Genomic DNA, 18,813 nt, shown 5'->3' with positions numbered 1-18,813 from the left:
CTCCCCATGCCTGGGTGTAACGTTTTGCACTGTGTAACATCTCTTTCGTCCACCATCAGAGACACATCCAACAACAGGAAACTTTACACCAGAGTTATCTTTTAATATTTCACTTCCAACACAAACAAAGCTTCCGGTACCATTACGTATCATTAGATGGAGCCGAAGCATTTCATTGAGTAAATGAACAGAAAATGACTTGGCAACCAGTTTGATAATCGATTCACTGTACTTATGAGCAACTTTGAAACAAAAATGCTGCCAACCTCTGGCATTCAAATTTGCAGCTTGCTTTGGATGCAATGTTTCTTGCACTAAAGTGACTGCTGTCACATCGCAACAAGCAATGTGTCATCTTGAGCTCTAGAAAATGTACAGTTTCACGACATTTTATAGACCAACGCATTCATCAGTTAATGGGGAAAACCAACTGTGGGTTAATTGCTAATGAAAATAATTGTTAATAGCTGCCCAATGACTTTATTTATTGTACCCAATTGGTGTTTCTGATTAAATGATCGGTGGTGGCGAAACTGCATATTTATAGGCATTTTATCACAGTAATTAACTGCATAACAAACTAATAGAGCTTTCATGCAATTTATAAACAGCCAACTAAATGGGATTTTTGGTTGCTTGGCAACCCAAGATCCTAAGAATATAGTATTGCCAAAGAAAAGGAAACACCATTGGTTTTGTGTGGTGGTGGTGGTTGGATCCATTCTCTGTCATGCATCAGCTCTGATTATCTGTAAGCAAGCTATTTTTGATCCTGGCAGTCCTCAGGGACGATCGTCATCTCATGATGTACCTCTTACTGTTGGAGGCAGTGGCTTCCTTGATGATAATACCACATGTCACAAGGCACATGATGTTCCCTCTTCTCCAATATCAGGAAATTTCAGATGCATGGGAAATAAATTCAGTCTCTGAGATTAAGATTTACACTGTTCTCTAAAAGCAGGTGTGATAAGCAGCAAATGTAACATCTGGATGATTGGAATCAGAAAAAGCAACCAAATCTGTTTTACCAGAGCGTCTGCTTACTGATGTTTCAATTTGGACCACAGTCCGTATTAATTAGCAGCACACTTTATCAGTCCATTCTTCCGTGCTTCGTTCATTCCAGACGAGCTCCTCTGGCTCCAGTAGCCGTCACGTGACACACCTCCACATCAGCCCCCAGTGTCTGCAGCTCATCCAGCCAGATCTGCTGCTTGTGGGACAGCCGGTCATTGGGCCCCTTCACCTCCACCAGCTAGAACCACATGACAACCAGTGTCACTAGATTAGAAATGATCAGGCGCCACACAGCACCTGAATCAATGCTAAAAGGGAAACATCTAATTCAAAGCAGGCAGGATGGTGTGTGATCAGGTGAACTCACCTTGTAGCTGTTGTTAGAGGTGTTCCACACCACGAGATCAGGCAGACCTCCACGGCAATGCCTGTAGTCTTTTGCCATTCGTGCTATTACTCCACCTAAGAAGGCTCCACCCAGGCATGCAACAAGAGACTGCAAATTTCATTGTATGAATGTGTTAGTGCAATGTTACAGTAACATATGTCGAAATGTATATTCATCATAGTGTTTGGAAACATAATTGCATTTACACATACTGAGAGAAACACCTTATTGAACATCCGATCACAATGAACATGTATTTTTTAAGAATGTCAGTAAATACCTGCGCCTGCTGAAGGGATGAGAAACGTTCCCAGTTGACCAGTGAACACACTTTACCCTCCTGGGAGTTCCAGACATCCTCCAGCATGTTATTCAGCGTTTCCACAGACGCCTCACTGATTAACTCAACGCAAGACGCAATTGCCTCCTTTCTGCTTTCATGGAAACAGTCGGTGTAAAGATCCAGTGGACACGTCTGTGAGGGGAATCACACATAAGTTTAACTTGTATGGGTCTGTTCATTTTCAACAAACAGGCCTCAGAGTTCCTGTGCGGACTCAGCACTGAATGTTAAAGAGAGTGATGAAATTGATGCACTGCAGCCACTTATTTGTGACAGCTGATGTAATATGTTTTAAAGTATTTGTTTTGTTTATTGGGTTAAATGTGAGGTTTTTGTTATTTATGTGAAACAGTGTAGAGCTGGGGAGGCCCGACAAATTTCAGAAGAATATTCTGACAATAAAGCTCATTCATTCAACCTTTATTTACACTCGAGAAATCATTGAGGGTGACCCTCATTTACAATGAAGTCGAGTCATTTACAGAGCAAAGGACAAACAAAAATAAAAACACAAGTTAAATAAAAAAATTTAACAAAGAGTTTATTTCACCTGATATGGGTTTCGAAAGACGTCTGGAATTCCCTCCATAAAAATGACGTCCCACAGCAGAAGAGCAAACAACGTTGAGAATGTCGAGCCCTCTCCATGGATCCCTGGTCAGTCAAAAAGAGACCGTATGGTTTTCGTGATCAGTGGATACCCAAATACACGACTATACAGGAGAAGACAAGTTGTTTACCTTGGTCAAAACCTTGTTGCCTGTAATGTGCTAAAGACAGCTCTTCCACTGAGCATATCACAGTGGCTTGAGCACACTCCTCCCCTTCTTCATTTGCTGGTAAAAGAAACCTAGATTTCCCCATGCCGCCCTCATGAGGAAACAGCTGTCCTCGAATGGTCACCTGCAGTCAAAAGTACAAACATGAATGAACAAATATTTCATTTTACAAACATCCGAAAATTAAAGCAAGTAAGCTTTCTACTGTGAAACCCATACACTGACATACTGAGAGAAGCTCACATGTTTGACATCTTGGACTTGGATGGTGGGTAGGTCTTTGAGTTGGAGGTGGTATTTCCTGCAGCTGGAAGACTCTTTCATCCGAACAGCTCTCTGATGGAGGGACAGTTTATGTCCGGTGCGCACCAGAGGATCTGACATCCCGTCCCTGATAGCACAAATAGCCTAAGGGTGATAGGTAAACAACAAAGTCCGACAAACGAATTGTAACAAAGGAAATAAGGAGAATGTTTCTGAGGAGGTGAATGAGAACAGATACTGGTGCTCACTTGCTCAGGTTTTTTCAGGTGCTGGTGACGGTTTAGTGCCAGTCTGTCCCACCACCGCCCATGGCTGTCAGGACAGTAAACAGTCTGCAATAGTAAGAGTTGCAGCTCCTCTACCGCTTCCTGTAACATAAAAGTAATTCCCATGACGTTTTAAACCGTAACACTTTTCAATAAATAGGACATTTATATTGAAATATGGAATATTAAAACCTCATAGCGACGTAGCCTCTGCAAAATCTCCACCCCTCTGGATAAGATGCGAGTGTAAGCCCATCCTGTAGTGAAGCTGCGCAGGAACACAGGTAGCTCCTCCTGGTAGCTATCCAACAAATGATATTTTTAACAGTAAATAATCACCAGGGACTCCATATTTCTGTTTTAAAGATTCATAGACAGAAACAAATAAAAAGATTTATGGGGTCCTGACCTGAGATCGTGTTTTTTTCTCAGCTCCTGCCAGGTACTTTTGGCAGCAGTGTAAAGCTCCAGGGACTTCTCCCACTGCCCGCCCTGCATTGCTGAGATCACCTCTTGTAGGGTACGCATGGCAGCTTCATATCTGTTGTGATGTATGATGTCATGAGTGTTTCTTCCTGCTTCAATATTTTTTCTAAAAAGTCATTTTAAATGTTTTAGGGGACCCTCACCTGATCAGGTCGTCTCTGTCTTGAAACACCTTGGCAGCACGCTGCACTGTGTAGTCTGGGAAGGCCAGACGTCCTGAGTTTACCAACAGGATGGTGAAAAGCTGGTTCTGTCCTCCAGCCGCCATCTCCTCCTCATCCATGGTGTCCGTCAGAGAGAAGAGCAGAAGGATGCGAGAGAAGACAGCCCGAGGGCCACGACACAGACGCACACAGGAACCTGCGAGCTGCTTTGCCCTTTAAAGGAAGGACAGGGGTCAGATCATGACTGTTATACTAGTCCTGTAAACAAACACAATATAAATGATCATCTCACCGTTTGAGGATGACTGCTCCAATGTTGTTTTGACCAGGGTTCAGAGAGAAGAGAGACTTTTGCCTGCTTAGACGGAAAAGCCTGTCCACTAGCTGTTGTTTTTGAGTCCCTGAACTTCCCAGATGGAAAGTCTTGGCCAGAGCTTTAAGTTCGGGAGCTGGCAGGAGATCCAGAGCCTCCCCCAGGTCTTCAAGGTCGCTCTCTATGAGATGCAAAAACCCAATAGGTGGGCAGTGACAGAGAAAAATACAAAATATACACATCTGAGTCAGTGTTGTGTTTCAGCAGATTGAATTGGGAGTTCAACCCAAACATTTTGTTGTATTTTTTTTTAGCTAAAACTGGAAGAATAGAACCAAGAAAAAACTGAAAAAAACATGAATTTCTTTAACCTCGGAGAATTGAGAAGTTCTAAAATATTACAATGAATTGTTAGAGATCATTTACCTGTCTGTAGAAAACCACTCTGAACCAGCTGCTGGGCAATAGGTCCCAGATCGCTGGATATCTCTTCATAATCCAGTTTATTTACTTGGAGCCACTTCAGTTTCCTCTGAAATAGTCTTACATACAGCTTCTGCCCCATGACTTGGAGAGAGAAAGTACATGTGAACAATTAAGCGCTTATTTTATTGCCATTTATCAAATTTAGTTTTATTGCATTACTGAGTATTAATCATTCATACCTGATAGCTTCTCAAATGCATGTACAAGTACCATATCGTCTTGGTTGAACAAAGCCCTGTCGTCCTCATTCTCCAGCACGGCCTGCAGTACAGTCCGGAAGTTACGGAGGTAGTAGGGAAGCCACGGGGGAGGAGAGCTCTGGTCACCGGTGGTGTTACCAGCAACAGACTCTGGCACTGAATCATTACTGATCACTGCAACACTTGTGTCAAAGGTTTCCTCTGAACTCAAAGGTGGGTCACAAGTAGAAGAAGAAGGTGTCTCAGTTTTATGTTGATCCATGTCAGCTGTCTCAGCTGTACTGTCACAAGACAACATCTCCTCTGGTTCTGTACTGTTCCCTTCATATTTTGCTTTCTTTTGGAGAGCAGATGCTTTTCCATTTGAAGTCGTTTCCTTTTTTCTTTTTTCTGGTTTGGATGGAAAAGAGTGAAGGTTTTGAGTGACTAAATTGTGGACAGACTCTGATTTAGATGCTTTCTGTTCAAGATGATGACCCTTTTCCAAACATGATGGATCTTCTGCTGCTGCTGGAGTGTTTACGCTGGCGGTTATGACTGTCACATACTTGTTTTTGTCCTCTAAAGTCTGAATCAGAACATTTTCTTTCTGTGAGCTATTGAGTGTCTCAGAAGAAAATATCTCCGTGTTTGGAAAAGTCTGTGTATTTGTATCCTCTGTCTGTTTCTTTTCAGGTACCTTGTGATATTTTCGAGACAACCTTGAGGACAGACTTCCCAGGTCAATTGTCCTGACAACAGTCTTGCTGTTTATCTCCCGTGGTGCCTGCTGAAAGTTACTCTTTTTGAAATAAGGACTTGTTTTGGTCTCTTGGACCTCTTCCTCCACTTTTCGATGCGGCTCCGGGGACTTTGGGAGATTCCTTCTCGGTAACAGCTGGGTGCTTGACACAACACTATTACTTGCTGAGGCGACAATGCTGTCTCCTCTCTCAAAGTTCTGACATTGAAAATCAATGTGCTCATTGATCCGTAATCTGGGTACCAACAGGCCACACAGGGGGCAGGCCACTTTAGGTGGAGGCTGGCTGCTGAAGAACGACATGATTGGAGCTGTGGTGGTGGCAGCACTGGCAGAAGTCCCAGCTTTAACATCGCTCCTCTTTCTGCTCTTGGACGATGATAAACTTCGCCTGAGTTTGTCTTTCTTAGCTCTCTCGGTCATGTTGCAGACGGTGGCGATGTTGCTCGACTAAAAACTACGTTGTTTTTTTTAAAGCTTCTTTTGTTGTTGTTGTTGCATACTCTCAACCGCCGCCGGTGCAGAAATGGTTAATAATGCTATTTAACGCCAGCTACATTTGAACGCTAACTCGGCGAAAAATAAACACTTGAAATGTTCGCTCATTTGCGCTTTTTTTAGTGCTTTATACGTGCAACAGAATACACACAATAAACAATAAGTCAGTGGTAGAAAACATAACCTGGCATACCGGTGACAGAAGAGCTGTGCACGATGACAACAATCCCGCTTCTCAGACATAACTAGCCGAGTGCAGAACGATTTTTAGGATGCAGAAATCGATCCCAGATACATCGATATGTTATAAATACTAAATGATTTAAACCGAGTTAAGGTAAATAAAAATATATAATTTGTGTCTACAATATTTTACACGTTTTAAATAGAATATAGTTATAATATGATACAAAATATATACTGATCATCCGTTTATATTGTAAATGGCATCCAGGTACACTGTTAAATATTTAAAAAAAAATAACTTGACGTAAACTAACCTGACATGCGTCACTTTTTGTGCGTACGTTTGACTGGGCACTTATTCTGGCCCTCGGAGTGTTTTATGTTGGGCAGCAGCAGCAGCACACCAGGGCGACCAGTGAGCACATGATGGGGGTGCATTTTCTACACAGGTTCCTGGGCTGCTGTGCGGCTTTTATTCAAAAATCACCATTCCGGAGAGCAATCTGATCTGATCAGCACACGGGCATTTTACAAGGAGGGCCACCCACAGGACCCATGTCGGTAAGTGGCACGCAGAAATATCTAAGTATATGGAGGTGGAAATGTAATAGTGAGGCATGTAGGCCTATTACAGAGCTGGATGTGCTGCTGTGGTAGGGACATCAGCCCCATTAGTTGGATGTCAGCGTGGTGCAGTCTCTATGCTTCAAATCAAGGTCGATGTGATTTGCAGCAGCAGCAGCAGCAGTAGAATAATAGGACGCTTCCAGATGGTAAAAAAAAAACACACAAAAAAACAGCAGAGAGTGTATGGAGGGAGTCAACTCCATCACTGCGACCTATTTGCGCAGGAAAACCATATATCAGATTATTTTATCGAGATTTAGGCAGAGATGGGAATGCGGCGTCCACATGTGGGGGAGACCGGAGCCACCACAACAGCCACCCCTGCAGCTGCGGCAAAAGTTCGGCGTAATAGGTTTAAAAAATACCACCAAAAATACGCCAGGGGCAGGGTAATTGGAAGAAAACGGCCATACTGAATCTCAGTTCAAGACTATAATGACCCCCATTGTTTTAATTGCCAGTTCAGCACCATGGAGAGGTCATGATTAGGTCTGTGAGATGGCATTACAGGTTTTTGTATTGATGATGCCATAATCTCAGTTGCATTATGATCTGATTTTATTGTGTACAGTGTTGAACAGCGTGAGCCCTCATAGCACAGTGAACTGTTTTCACCCACAAGCTCGGATGCTTCATGTTTAGGTGAGGGTGTTGATGATGACACGTTCAGACTGGGCGTGTAGCAAACCGCTGCTCAGCATGCCAGCTCCAGTACATTCAGTATGTTGGAGCCTTTATTAGTAGACTGAGAGCACCAGTATCACACTCAGGTATTTCTCTTAGAATCATTGCAAAGATGAAAATGGGATTCATAAGGTCTTAAATTAATAGGATTTTTATGTTGTATTGATGCATTCTCTCTATAATATCATTTGTCATATCCTTTGCTGGTGTAAAATGCTGCTGTTGTTGTTTGTTAGTAGTGTAACTATAGGGCTTCAATCAACTGTTATTTTCAAGATCAGTCGGTCTGCAAATTATTGATCAATTGTTTGGTCGATGGAATATCAGGACATAGTAATCAAGAAAAATGCCCATCCCATCTTCCCTGAGCTCAAGGTGATGATTTAAAACTGCTGGCTTGGTCATAGAAAACAAAGAAAACCAGCAAATATTCACGTTTGAGAGTCTGGAGCCAGTAAATTTTTTACTAATACCTGCAATTTATGTGTATTATATTTGTTACGTATTACTTCTCTATCAGCTCAGCTCTGTAGTACTGTATGACTTACTCTGATTTACAGTAACAATCTTTTTTTTTTTAATTATTGTTGTTTGACTCTTTAAAATACTGAAACATGATAAGAGAGAAGTGTGCAAACAAATTAGTATTTTTATTAAACTGTTGTGTTACCTGTTTATTTGTCATTTCATGGGATGTTGTGTTGTGCCTTAGTCCAGGGCAAACATCCATTCAGAGGTTATAGTCAGGTGTCAAAAGAGTGATGTACTATTCCTGCTTCCTCAAAGGACATAAGTCATGGGTCATAAATATGACACAAACCACATTTTTAAAATTTTACAGGGATTAGTTTGTAAGGGTATAGTTTAAATATAAAAACTAACAATGATTTTACAGAAAAGACATTATTTGCAACCAGCCTGACTGAGTTAACGTGGCTTTAATGCTGGTTTCCTGCTCTGGACATCATGGCAAAATTAGAGCAGACACAACCAAGCAAGATGACAGATAACAAACAACATCACCAGTCCTCAGAGACAAAAGGACTGAGATGGTGCATGTCAATGTAACACTGTGTTAGATGGATGTATAGTATCATAACTAATAGGGGCTTCTGTTTGTTCTTAGAGCATGGATTGATTTTGTTTGTGTTTAAAGTGTGACACAGAGATTTTCAAGTAAGAAATATTTCCCCAAATGTTATTTAAATCTGGTACTGATGAAAATAATTGAGAGATGCTCTGGAAAAAAAAACATGAACAGGGGAAAATGTTTTGTAGCTGAAACAGAATCTTATTGGATAAATAGTTTCTCTATTAATAGAAGCGAAGAGGCACAACATTGTTAAACAAACTCTTTGTTTAATTATGTTTTATGACATTATGAGAGTTTGTTTAGAGTATAAATGATGATGTTTTATTGATGATATCAAGTAAAAGTGTCATGTAATGCAAGTATTTAAAACAAATTCTAAATGTGTTAATGTTAATGTTTACAGGGTTTAGGGTAGTGGGCTAAGGAGCCAGTGATGGCTCATGGAGAGAAGCAAAGAACCATTTCTAAAATATTGTCTCCCAGCCCTTCACCGTGCTCCGGTCCAAGATTTACGAAACAGAGCAAAGAAGAGCAGCGAGGTTTGGTGAGGGAGGGGACTGAGCAACCACCTTGTACCTTGAAGGATGACAACAATGACCAGCTGACTTCTCCTGTTTCTGCAAACCACTATTACATGAGTTGTGACCCTAGTCCAGAGGACATGGAGGACACCTGCTCTGAGTACGACAACGTGGGCTCTGATGTCGAGCAGGACTATGACGAGGTGCTGCATTTGAACCGAGAGGGCATCGTGGACATGAGGTACTACAAACAGTATTGTCCTGAGGAGGGCGGCTATACAAAGCATGCAGTAGGTGATGATATTAATGAGAACACCGGTGCCACTGACCAGATCACTCCTAGATCTCGACACAGCACAGAAGTAAGTGAGGGATCACAATCAGACACTAAGCCGTATAAGATGGGCCATCGCTTTAGGTCACATTGTGCTCCGATTGCCGGGGATGAAGCAGAGGGGGGAGTGAAAAAAGGCCTGGAGGACAGGTTCTTCTTCAGTGATGGAGATGAGATAGAAGAGGTGCTGGATGGGGCCAAATTTATAGAGGATTTAGAAGAGACAGAGAGTAGTGTTCAAAAGCAGACTAGCCCTTATCAGGACAATGAGAATGAAAGAATTAGAAAGGGAAGTGATGAAAGGGAAAGAGAAGATGACACTCGAGTCGCAAGAAACCACAATATCCCAGGATCCAGTAAGAAGTGTGAGTCATCTCAAATGGGTTCAAAGGAGAAGGAGAGGCTGGCTAAAGGACGGGGAAGAAGGGGTACAGGAGAGGACATGGAGCATATCGCTTCTGGGATTAAAGGATGTGTGACCAATAGCACTGAGCCGCGTCCAAAGACTTTGACCAGGGACTGCAAAAAGGCCGCTGTCAGGACCAGAGCTAGGTCTGGTTCTTGTAAGCAACATCCTCCTCCACCACCTCGTCATTCCCATCCTCAGTCACCTGCCGACACCCAGAAGGCCCAGCCTCAGAGAGCGACTCCTCCTGTTTCCAGACCAAGTCCCTCCACAGCTAACAGCCAGGACAGCGAACCTAGGGTTATCAAACCTTCCCTGCCTCCTAATCACTCGCCAGAACAACAGAGGGAAGCTGTTGAGGAGAGACAGAGACGGCCAGAGAAACCCCAGCAGGTAACCAATGTAAACTGGGTCGGTCTTTGTCAGATCTCATGCCCTGTGGTTTGTTATTATTAACTTTTGTACCTAATTTACCACCACTGCACCCCAGACTGGATTAAATGTGATTTTAAAATGATGCTATTACGAGAAATAGTCTTTGTTATCTTTCCCCTAAAGAATCATCTAAATAGGACAACAAGAAACATGTTAAACAACACTTGCCCCAATTAAAACAGATGTTTGTGTACAGCAGGGTGAGACGCCAAGCCCAGCCGTGATGCCTGAAGATGTGCCAGAGCAGCCGAGGAGGCCTCAGAGTCAAGAGCTCATCCCCGCAGAGGAAAGCAACACTCCCAAGGTGAAAAATTGTTTCACCACAAAATGTATCGAAGATGAGATTTGACAGCTTTTAATTTTGTACGATGTAGTTCTTCCTAATTATGCATGTTAAAATTCAAACATATTCCTTTGTAGCTTTTGTACGTAAAAATATTTGTCCTTGAGGTCTAACTTATTAAATATTTTCAAAGAAAACGCAGGAAGCTGCTTCTTTTCCCAGCTTTGAAGATGGTAAATATTTTAGAATACTCTTACATTTGATAGTTTTTATATATCAATGCAACAAATTAAGTGTTTTGTTTGAATAGTCCCAGGTCCCTGTGAGCCAGAAGATCTCATTGATGGGATCATCTTTGCTGCTAACTACCTTGGCTGCACTCAGGTGTTGTCTGATAAAAATCCATCCAAGTCTGTCCGTATGTCCCAGGCCCATGAAGCCGTCAGTCGGATCAAGGTAATCTGCCTTCAGGGCGACAGACGTTAACATCTATTGATTTGGTTTATAAATATTTAAATCAACTAATGATTTCTGCTTTCGTCAGCCTGTCTCAAAATGTGGGGACAAATTTAAATAAAGTTTGGGGAACAAATTGGTCTTCAGGTTCAGGAGAATTGATTTGATTGTGTTGATAGTCTCAGTCTGGCATTAGACAAGTTTCATTTGAATCTTTAGCTACCACACCATCAGATACTTTATTTCATTTTATCTCTGATGTGTTTAAAAAAAAAACAACTGATGTATTTCAAAGATATTCGTTCAGTATTGGCACAGTTTTGTACTCTGAAAGTGCCTTTTCCTTTGCACTTCAATGAATTAATGGGATTTATAAGTGTGTATGTGTGTGTGTGTGTGTGTGTGTGTGTGTGTGTGTGTGTGTGTGTGTGTTGCTGCTGTTGTTGAGAGGTTATCCTTGCAGTAAATCCATTTATTTACCACACAGTGGAGCTGTTGCATTCCTTCTTTCTTTTTTTTGCTCACCTCCCCCCCCATGTCAGTGTTTTGATAGTAGACTGTGGCATCAAACAAAAGCACCAAAATGTAAAATGTTTGATTGAAATAATATTTATTTCAAAGAGCCAAGATGAAGACTCTCAAATGGTAACAGAAGTGGACCTGTTTATCTCCACTAAAGCTGTCAAAGTGCTGAATGCTGACACACAGGTTAGAAACTCAGCCTCCCTTCTGTGTTTGATCACTTTGGTGAATTTATTTTCAGACATAATGATTGTCATTATTCTTGCTTTCGGTAGGAGACAATGATGGACAGTGCCTTGCGGACCATCTCTTATATCGCCGACATTGGCAGCATTGTGGTTCTGATGGCTCGGAGGCGTATGTCTCAGTCCTCATCAGAGGATTTCTCAGAATCTCCCGACTCTCCCAGCGAAGGGAAGAGTCAATACAGGATGATCTGCTATGTGTTTGAGTCAGAGGATGTAAGTGCTGCTGCTTAACTAACTCTCCATACATTTTTACTTTATAATGTAGTTCTGTTTTAGATTTTTATTCTGTGTTAAACCGTTGTGATCTTTCCCACTTCCTTGTTGTTGTCAACTGGAATAGCCTTTCTGCTGAGTAGGTTTCCCCAAACACTCCTTCCCACAGGCACAGCTAATTGCACAGTCCATTGGTCAGGCTTTTAGTGTGGCCTACAGAGAATTCCTGCGAGCCAATGGCATCAACCCTACCGACTTGAGCCAGAAACAATACAGTGACATCATCAACTCCCAGGAAATGTACCACGATGACCTCGTCCATTTCTCAAACTCAGACAACTGTAAAGAGGTGGGACATTTTTTATTGGTAAATTGTGGATGATGACTGATGGATTTACCTGGTGTGGAAAATCTGAAACAAAGATTCACAAAAGAGAAGTTGTCAGTTTTGTTTTTCATTATACTAGCAAGAGAGATAAAAATGTCCCAGTCAAACAGATTGGACTCTCGGACCCTATTTTCCACCCACCCCTGTATCAGTTCCCTTGGCAAGGCAAGCAACAAGGCTAACACTAATCGCAAAGGTGCTCTAAATTTTAAAGCGTGGATGTTTCACACAAATCGTCTAAAAATCTATGAGGACGGCCTTGTTGTTGTTGCACAGCACATTTTATAGCAGACATGAAAATATTAGAATTTTTCATTACACTCCCCCGTTTTAGCATTTTATTCTAACAAAACAAAAAAAAATCTTTAATATGCAGTATAAAGCTATATGGTAAAAGTGTCTGGTAAATATTAAACCTTATGAATTATATATATTTTTTTAAATAATATACCTTAACAGAAATATTTGGACCAGACTCTCAAAAATATTCTACACCTCAATTTGTGAAATTCAAACTGTGCTTGAAAAAGCTTCAGGAAATGCATTTTTTCCTGTGTTGCAGCTGTACGTGGAGAAGCAGAAGGGGGAGAGCCTCGGAGTGGTTATAGTGGAGTCTGGCTGGGGCTCCATTCTGCCCACCGTCATCATGGCCAGTATGCTGAACAGCGGCCCTGCAGCTCGCTCTGGGAAGCTCAGTGTGGGGGACCAGATTATGTCCATTAACGACACCAGTCTGGTGGGGCTTCCACTTGCCACCTGTCAAGGCATCATCAAGGTGTGGAGCTTATTTAAGCACCTCCAGTTTACATTTGTACACAGTTCAATTAGATGAGGAGATACTTGAATCAGAGAATGACACAGTGGCTTACCTCCCAACAATAAATCTTTATCTCTTTTTGAGTTTTTGGCCCCACTGCAAAAACATGTTGGTCAGCAGCACAGGTGACTCTGAAAGAATGAATTTGACTGTCGATGCAAAAACTGTTGGTGGACTGGTGATTTGTTCTGGTTATCCCTTTGCTTTCTGCTTATTGCATACTGAGATGGTCTTCCGCCTTTGTTAGGCATCAGACGGATGAAGTGGATAGACAAAACAGATGAATTAAGATGAAACTCTAACATCCCAGGGTTTTTCTCGGGTTTCTGGACAGTTTAGTTACTGTGGTAGCGGGGTGGGGGTAGTGGGCATTTGTTTGACTAAAAGCTATGCATTTTCATGTAATTTTGGACTATCATTATTACATTATTTATTAAAAAATTCCCTGTCTGCCATAAAAATAATCTAATAATTACCAAACATTGGTAAAGCAAAGCTAATAGTGAAGCTACAGTGGCTTGTATGTAAAACATGTTGGGTGCTGCACCGAAGTGTTATAATTGTAGGGGAAACCCTGACACCCTAAGTGATTTATTCCATGCACACAATTATTCAATAACACACTGAATCATCAATATTCTTTAGTTCATCTCTCCAAATTGTTTGGCCTCTGCAGCTGATCTGCAGCCCTCAGCCCATTGGTTCCTCCTAAAAATTTAACTCAATTTTGTTCTCAAATCAGCAACAAGTATCCAGCAAGATGATGTATGTTGGGTTTGTAAATGTTTTTTTGGACATCATGGAAGAGTCTTTTCAGGGGATTTATTGTCAATAAGACTATATTTGCTGCAACATGAATGTGTTTTTGGACTTTGTTCCAGGGTCTGAAGAATCAGGTGAAGGTAAAGCTGAGTATTGTGAGCTGTCCTCCTGTCACCACTGTCCTCATCAAGAGACCTGATCTCAAGTTCCAGCTCGGCTTCAGTGTTCAGAATGGCATTGTGAGTAGCTAGCGTGACACTAAACTTTAGGTTGAGGCTCAAAATGAAAGGTTGACAACCTCTGAAGAGCCCCACTGTTGTGGGTGCTGCCGTTTACCATGCAGTTACATACAGAGTGTGTTCTTGGCTTCCTCAGATCTGCAGCCTGATGCGAGGTGGTATCGCTGAGCGAGGCGGCGTACGTGTTGGACACAGAATCATTGAAATAAATGGTCAGAGTGTTGTTGCCATGGCACATGAGAAGATTGTTCAAACCCTGTCTGTCTCAGTGGGTGAGGTAAGAACTCCACATGACACAAGATGGCAATTTCCCCTGATAACTTCACCACACAAACTCTGTGCCATGCAGGAATAGAAACAGGTTAGATAAGAAGTAGTGCAGCAGAGGATGTCTGTTTGGAAAAGCTCCCAGAAATTAAGCAACCTGCAATTCCAGTTAAAGGAAACTGTAAACTTTGGGGAACTAATTGATTTCATTCCAGATAATAATCCTTATCTGTACAAATACGGAAACTGCGTTCTTTATATGTCGAGTTCCACATCATTGAAAATTCGCGTTTGTCCTTCCTTGTCGAGAATCATAAAAAAGAATGATTGCACAATCATTTCAAAGTTCAGCACAATAACACCGATGAAGATTGATAGATACTTTGTTACTCCCAAAAGAGGATTTTTATTTTTTTTCACTGCAGCCACATTTATAGATACAGGGCAATACAAATAACAATAAAAAAGTAGGGGTAGTAAAACAATTATAGATATAAAATGTTTTAAAATACACAATATATACAATACAAAATTTAATAATATTAAATTGAATTAAACTAAACTAAAACCACCACATGTTGTTTTTTACTTTTGTTTTTGTATGGGTCAAATGCATGAGATAAAGTGTGTTAACTTGAGGTGCTTCTATGTGGATTTTATTACCTTTCCAGTGATGTGATTACGACTGCATCCATAAAATTGTCCCCTAAGTTCACAGAGTTCTTTCATCTCTGCCAGATCAACATGAAGACAATGCCTGCTGTGATGTTCAGACTGCTGACGGGACAGGAGACGCCAATCTACATCTAGAGACCCTGCATGGATCAGCCCACTGTAGCTCTGCATGTCTGGCTGTGTGAAGAGGATAGACAGGTGGCTCAGTGGGATGGGAAGAATTTATTTTTCTATCATTTTATTTTGGGCCTCTTGTTTCGATGCTGTAAAGAACATCCAGTTCTCATTTTCAGGTTTTATCTTGAATTACATTGTCATAATGGCCTTACAATGTGAATACTCTGTCTGTAGTACTGTACGTGAGTTTATGGTGTCGAAGAGAAGTAGCTTTATGGTCATGATTATTTTCTTATGAAGAGATAAATTAGTACATTTATTTTTTATTTAGTCATTTTTATAATGTGTATGGAGTTAAAAATTGTTCTTCTACTGTAAATACTTTGGATTACTCAAGGACTTGGTTGGGAACACCATCATACTCCTACAGTATATGCATGTGGTTATGAAAAATTACTGACCAGGGATTCACTCTCAATCTGACATGATAATCTATTACAGTAAGTATTAAAAGAAGTTAGTAATATGCTGTACAAAGGCACTGAACTCTGTGTATTATGGTGACGCTGAAGGCCAAAGACACACCTACTCTTCAAAGACATACAGTATTGGTTATCATTACCTTTACCAGAGCGTACAAGAATGTATCAAAATAGACATTACTGGATGAATGTAATGTTAAAACACACGGAAAATACAATTTCACTGCTTAATACTTGTTTGGTTTCATTTTATTAAGATTTTATGGCAGAAAAAGATACTTAACATTGGAGACACAAAATACATTAGGCTGAATTAGAGAATGATCAGTTGTGCTTATGCAATCAGTTTTGTTTTCATTCTTGTCCTCGTGTTTTCACATTTATTTGGATCTCAGAAGTTGTGAATGTAGTTCAACTTCTGAAACTGTTGTTACCACAACCATCTGCTTGTGATGAAAGAAATCCTGATGAGGCTGTCCAACATAAACATTACCAGTTTTAATGTATTTTGTCTCACATTTCCTTTCAAATGCAATTGAACACTGACAGACCTAACATTCACATCGATCAGTGTCCTGTATATACACACCATATAGATCCAAAACAAATTTAAGTTGTGTTATATGGTACAATGTACATGACAATGTGCTTCACAAATACAACTATTTACAGTTAACTCATAACACATAACACTTACAGCCTCGCATACATAATTAAAACAGATGTGAAACAGACAATACATTCAGTAACACATTCAGCTAAAATATCTTCAAGTATTAACTGGAAAAGCTTCCTGAGGGGAATCTGGACAGCTTCATAAATAGTCCTGAAACACAAAGACAAAAATATCAATTAGTGCACAGAAAAGGTGCAGATAACTTTTTTATTATTGGACATAAATGTGCAGCACTCAGGATGTATGCTGTGCTGGCAATAATAGCAGTAATAATAATAATTCTGTTTTAATCTGAGATGCCTTATCAACACTGCCCTGGTCACCATTTTTCTCAAAGCAGAACTTAATGTGTATTTTATGGCAAATAATTTATGTCAAGATAACTTTCCCATGAAATCACTGAAAGGAGAATAAATAAGGTACTAATTCTGCTTGTAAATTAATTACTGATCTGACTGTAAAAAAAAAAAAAAAAAAAAAACTTAATGCAAGACACTTACCTCTGTAATTTCTGATGTCAATGATGAAGTTATGACTCCATCAAGAAAAACCGAATTCAGGTAGCCCTCCCCATTAGAAAAGTCATCATCTTCACAGCTGTCAACACCAATACTGAAAGCGTCTTTCATCTTCTCTGGTATCAGAAAGTTAAACATCACCACAAGAATCCCGATGATGGCGCACAGCACACCTGGAAATCAGCTCAGTTAGTAGAAGTCACCGCTCTCCACTTGGCTTTGTATGCCAGTTTCAAGTCCAAAAACTACGAAATCAGTCAATGTGCAGCTTCATTTCTTTACCTGTAGCCAAAGCCAGCCAGAACGAATGGCTGTATTCTGTTTCAAAGGAGTCAGCTCCTATGGAGAAAACACACTGAGGCACATTCATGATGGTGGAGAAGGACGCCACAGAGAAGAAAATGAAGGCAGCGGTGGCCATCATCATGTACCCGGCGTACAGAATGACCGGCATGGAGAAGAGGATGTTGGCGAGCATCCAGCAGCAAAATGCTGTCCTGTGGATCCATTAATGCACGGTTATGGTAATTTCTGTTATTTTAACAAGAATCTGATGAAATTGACAAATATTATTAGACAAAATGAAATGAGTTATAAATAATCACCAGAGGGTTGCAGAAGCGTATCGACCAGAGTATCGGTATTGAAAGATGAGACCACACGGGCTGCTCAGGGTGAACTTCTCAGCGATGTACAGGATGGGGTTGGGCAAACCTTTCCCCAGAGCTTCCTCGTACTCTTCTTCAATAGAGTCATGCCAGCTGAACATCTCATTGTAGTCAATGGTCTCATTGAACTGTACAACAGGATTCCCTGTGAAAGAAAAAAAGGGGCATTACGTATGAAATACAACAAATACACCTAAAATGAATATGCAAGACAGATAGGAATGACGTGTCTGACACAAGATGGTGATATAGTTTTATGACAAGAGACTGCAGGGATATTTCAGGAGATTTTACAATGACAAACCAAAGATCTAAAAACTGCCAGTTTATGGCTGTTTTGCACGTCAGATTCACACGACAGCAGAGACAGTGACTCACCTTTAAGAGTAACATTAATGCCATACAGTCCAACATGCAAGCCGATCTCAGCATTAACCACAGCATTACTGAAAGACTTGTAGGTCGCGTTTGTGGTCATTCTGGCCTCAGCCCAGTTGTTGGTAAAGTTGAGCGCTGCAGGAAAATGATGTAAAAGGTAAATAATGATGGCAAGAAAAGGAACATCTGTGATTTATTCCATAGCAATGATAAGAACACAAAACTCACCCACTATCACACCACCTATGAACAAGCTGATATTTATTCTGAACATCCAGAACAGCCGCTGAGAGGAAGAGGAAGTTAAAAATTATTTTAGATGAAATAAAAAGGAGGCAAGGACAATGAAATTAAAGCATTAACATGTAATGATATTATTATTCTCCCCTTTCAATAATCATCCGAGTCCTAACAAGCACAGAGAGAGAAAAACTCTGAGGTTTTGTGACATGTTTGCAGTAAGTAATCCGATGGCTCGCACTCACCGACTTCCCTCGTATCCCTGGCAGAATGAGGAGAAGACTGACTGCTAGCACAAGGAAGACCAGGATAATGATGAGCAAGTGGCTACTGAAGATGAAGGTAGTCCTTTGTGAAGGGTAGAATGGGTAAATGTCATCGTAAAAAGTCATCGTAGTTTCCGATCTTGTGGACACAGCTGCGACTAGACAGTGTGACAGAGAAGACAGTGTTAGTGGTGGGCTTCTCAGTTTCCTCCAGATGCAGAGATTGCAGCTCTTCTTACTTACAAATGATAAAAGGATGGTCCATTACTACCACCGTGTAACGTGGCACATGATTAAGCACAAGCATGTCAGAATTATGCAATAGCATCTAACTTTGCCTGGCACTGTGTGCGTTTACTGCAA

General features: G+C 40.9%; 3 protein-coding genes across 4 annotated transcripts; 1 reads left to right on the top strand and 2 right to left on the bottom strand.

Annotated features, from left to right (window-relative positions):
- Positions 1 to 92: 92 nt before the first annotated feature.
- Positions 93 to 6,178, bottom strand: fan1 (FANCD2 and FANCI associated nuclease 1). The gene is made up of 13 exons (XM_069161943.1): positions 4,689 to 6,178; positions 4,450 to 4,590; positions 4,003 to 4,204; positions 3,690 to 3,923; positions 3,470 to 3,601; positions 3,253 to 3,361; positions 3,043 to 3,162; positions 2,774 to 2,938; positions 2,492 to 2,654; positions 2,302 to 2,405; positions 1,689 to 1,883; positions 1,388 to 1,516; positions 93 to 1,258 (listed from the first exon to the last, which is right to left on the bottom strand). The coding sequence occupies exons 1-13, from the start codon at positions 5,872 to 5,874 to the stop codon at positions 1,121 to 1,123; spliced, it is 3,018 nt and encodes a 1,005-aa protein (XP_069018044.1). The 5' UTR covers positions 5,875 to 6,178; the 3' UTR covers positions 93 to 1,120.
- A 308-nt stretch (positions 6,179 to 6,486) lies between these two features.
- On the top strand, positions 6,487 to 16,210 carry apba2a (amyloid beta (A4) precursor protein-binding, family A, member 2a). Of its 2 annotated transcripts, none has more exons than XM_069162930.1 (12): positions 6,487 to 6,696; positions 8,943 to 10,193; positions 10,435 to 10,539; positions 10,712 to 10,751; positions 10,829 to 10,974; positions 11,596 to 11,682; positions 11,772 to 11,957; positions 12,127 to 12,306; positions 12,908 to 13,120; positions 14,044 to 14,163; positions 14,300 to 14,440; positions 15,169 to 16,210. In XM_069162930.1, the coding sequence occupies exons 2-12, from the start codon at positions 8,973 to 8,975 to the stop codon at positions 15,238 to 15,240; spliced, it is 2,511 nt and encodes an 836-aa protein (XP_069019031.1). In that variant the 5' UTR covers positions 6,487 to 6,696; positions 8,943 to 8,972; the 3' UTR covers positions 15,241 to 16,210. The 2 variants fall into 2 exon arrangements, with proteins under 2 accessions (XP_069019031.1, XP_069019030.1); XM_069162929.1 differs by having other exon boundaries at positions 10,432 to 10,539.
- Positions 16,211 to 16,502: 292 nt separating this feature from the next.
- Positions 16,503 to 18,576, bottom strand: duox2 (dual oxidase 2). Its single transcript, XM_069162928.1, has 7 exons — positions 18,430 to 18,576; positions 18,173 to 18,230; positions 17,945 to 18,079; positions 17,504 to 17,711; positions 17,181 to 17,395; positions 16,881 to 17,071; positions 16,503 to 16,530 (listed from the first exon to the last, which is right to left on the bottom strand). The coding sequence occupies exons 1-7, from the start codon at positions 18,574 to 18,576 to the stop codon at positions 16,519 to 16,521; spliced, it is 966 nt and encodes a 321-aa protein (XP_069019029.1). The 3' UTR covers positions 16,503 to 16,518.
- Positions 18,577 to 18,813: the final 237 nt, after the last annotated feature.

Source organism: Embiotoca jacksoni, unplaced genomic scaffold, assembly GCF_022577435.1.
Source record: "Embiotoca jacksoni isolate LCO1_2020_lvr unplaced genomic scaffold, fEmbJac1.0.p SCAF_3, whole genome shotgun sequence".
In the NCBI taxonomy this organism is placed as follows: Eukaryota; Metazoa; Chordata; class Actinopteri; family Embiotocidae; genus Embiotoca; species Embiotoca jacksoni.
Note: the sequence above shows the minus strand (reverse complement) of the source record. Positions and strands in the feature narration are given on the sequence as shown.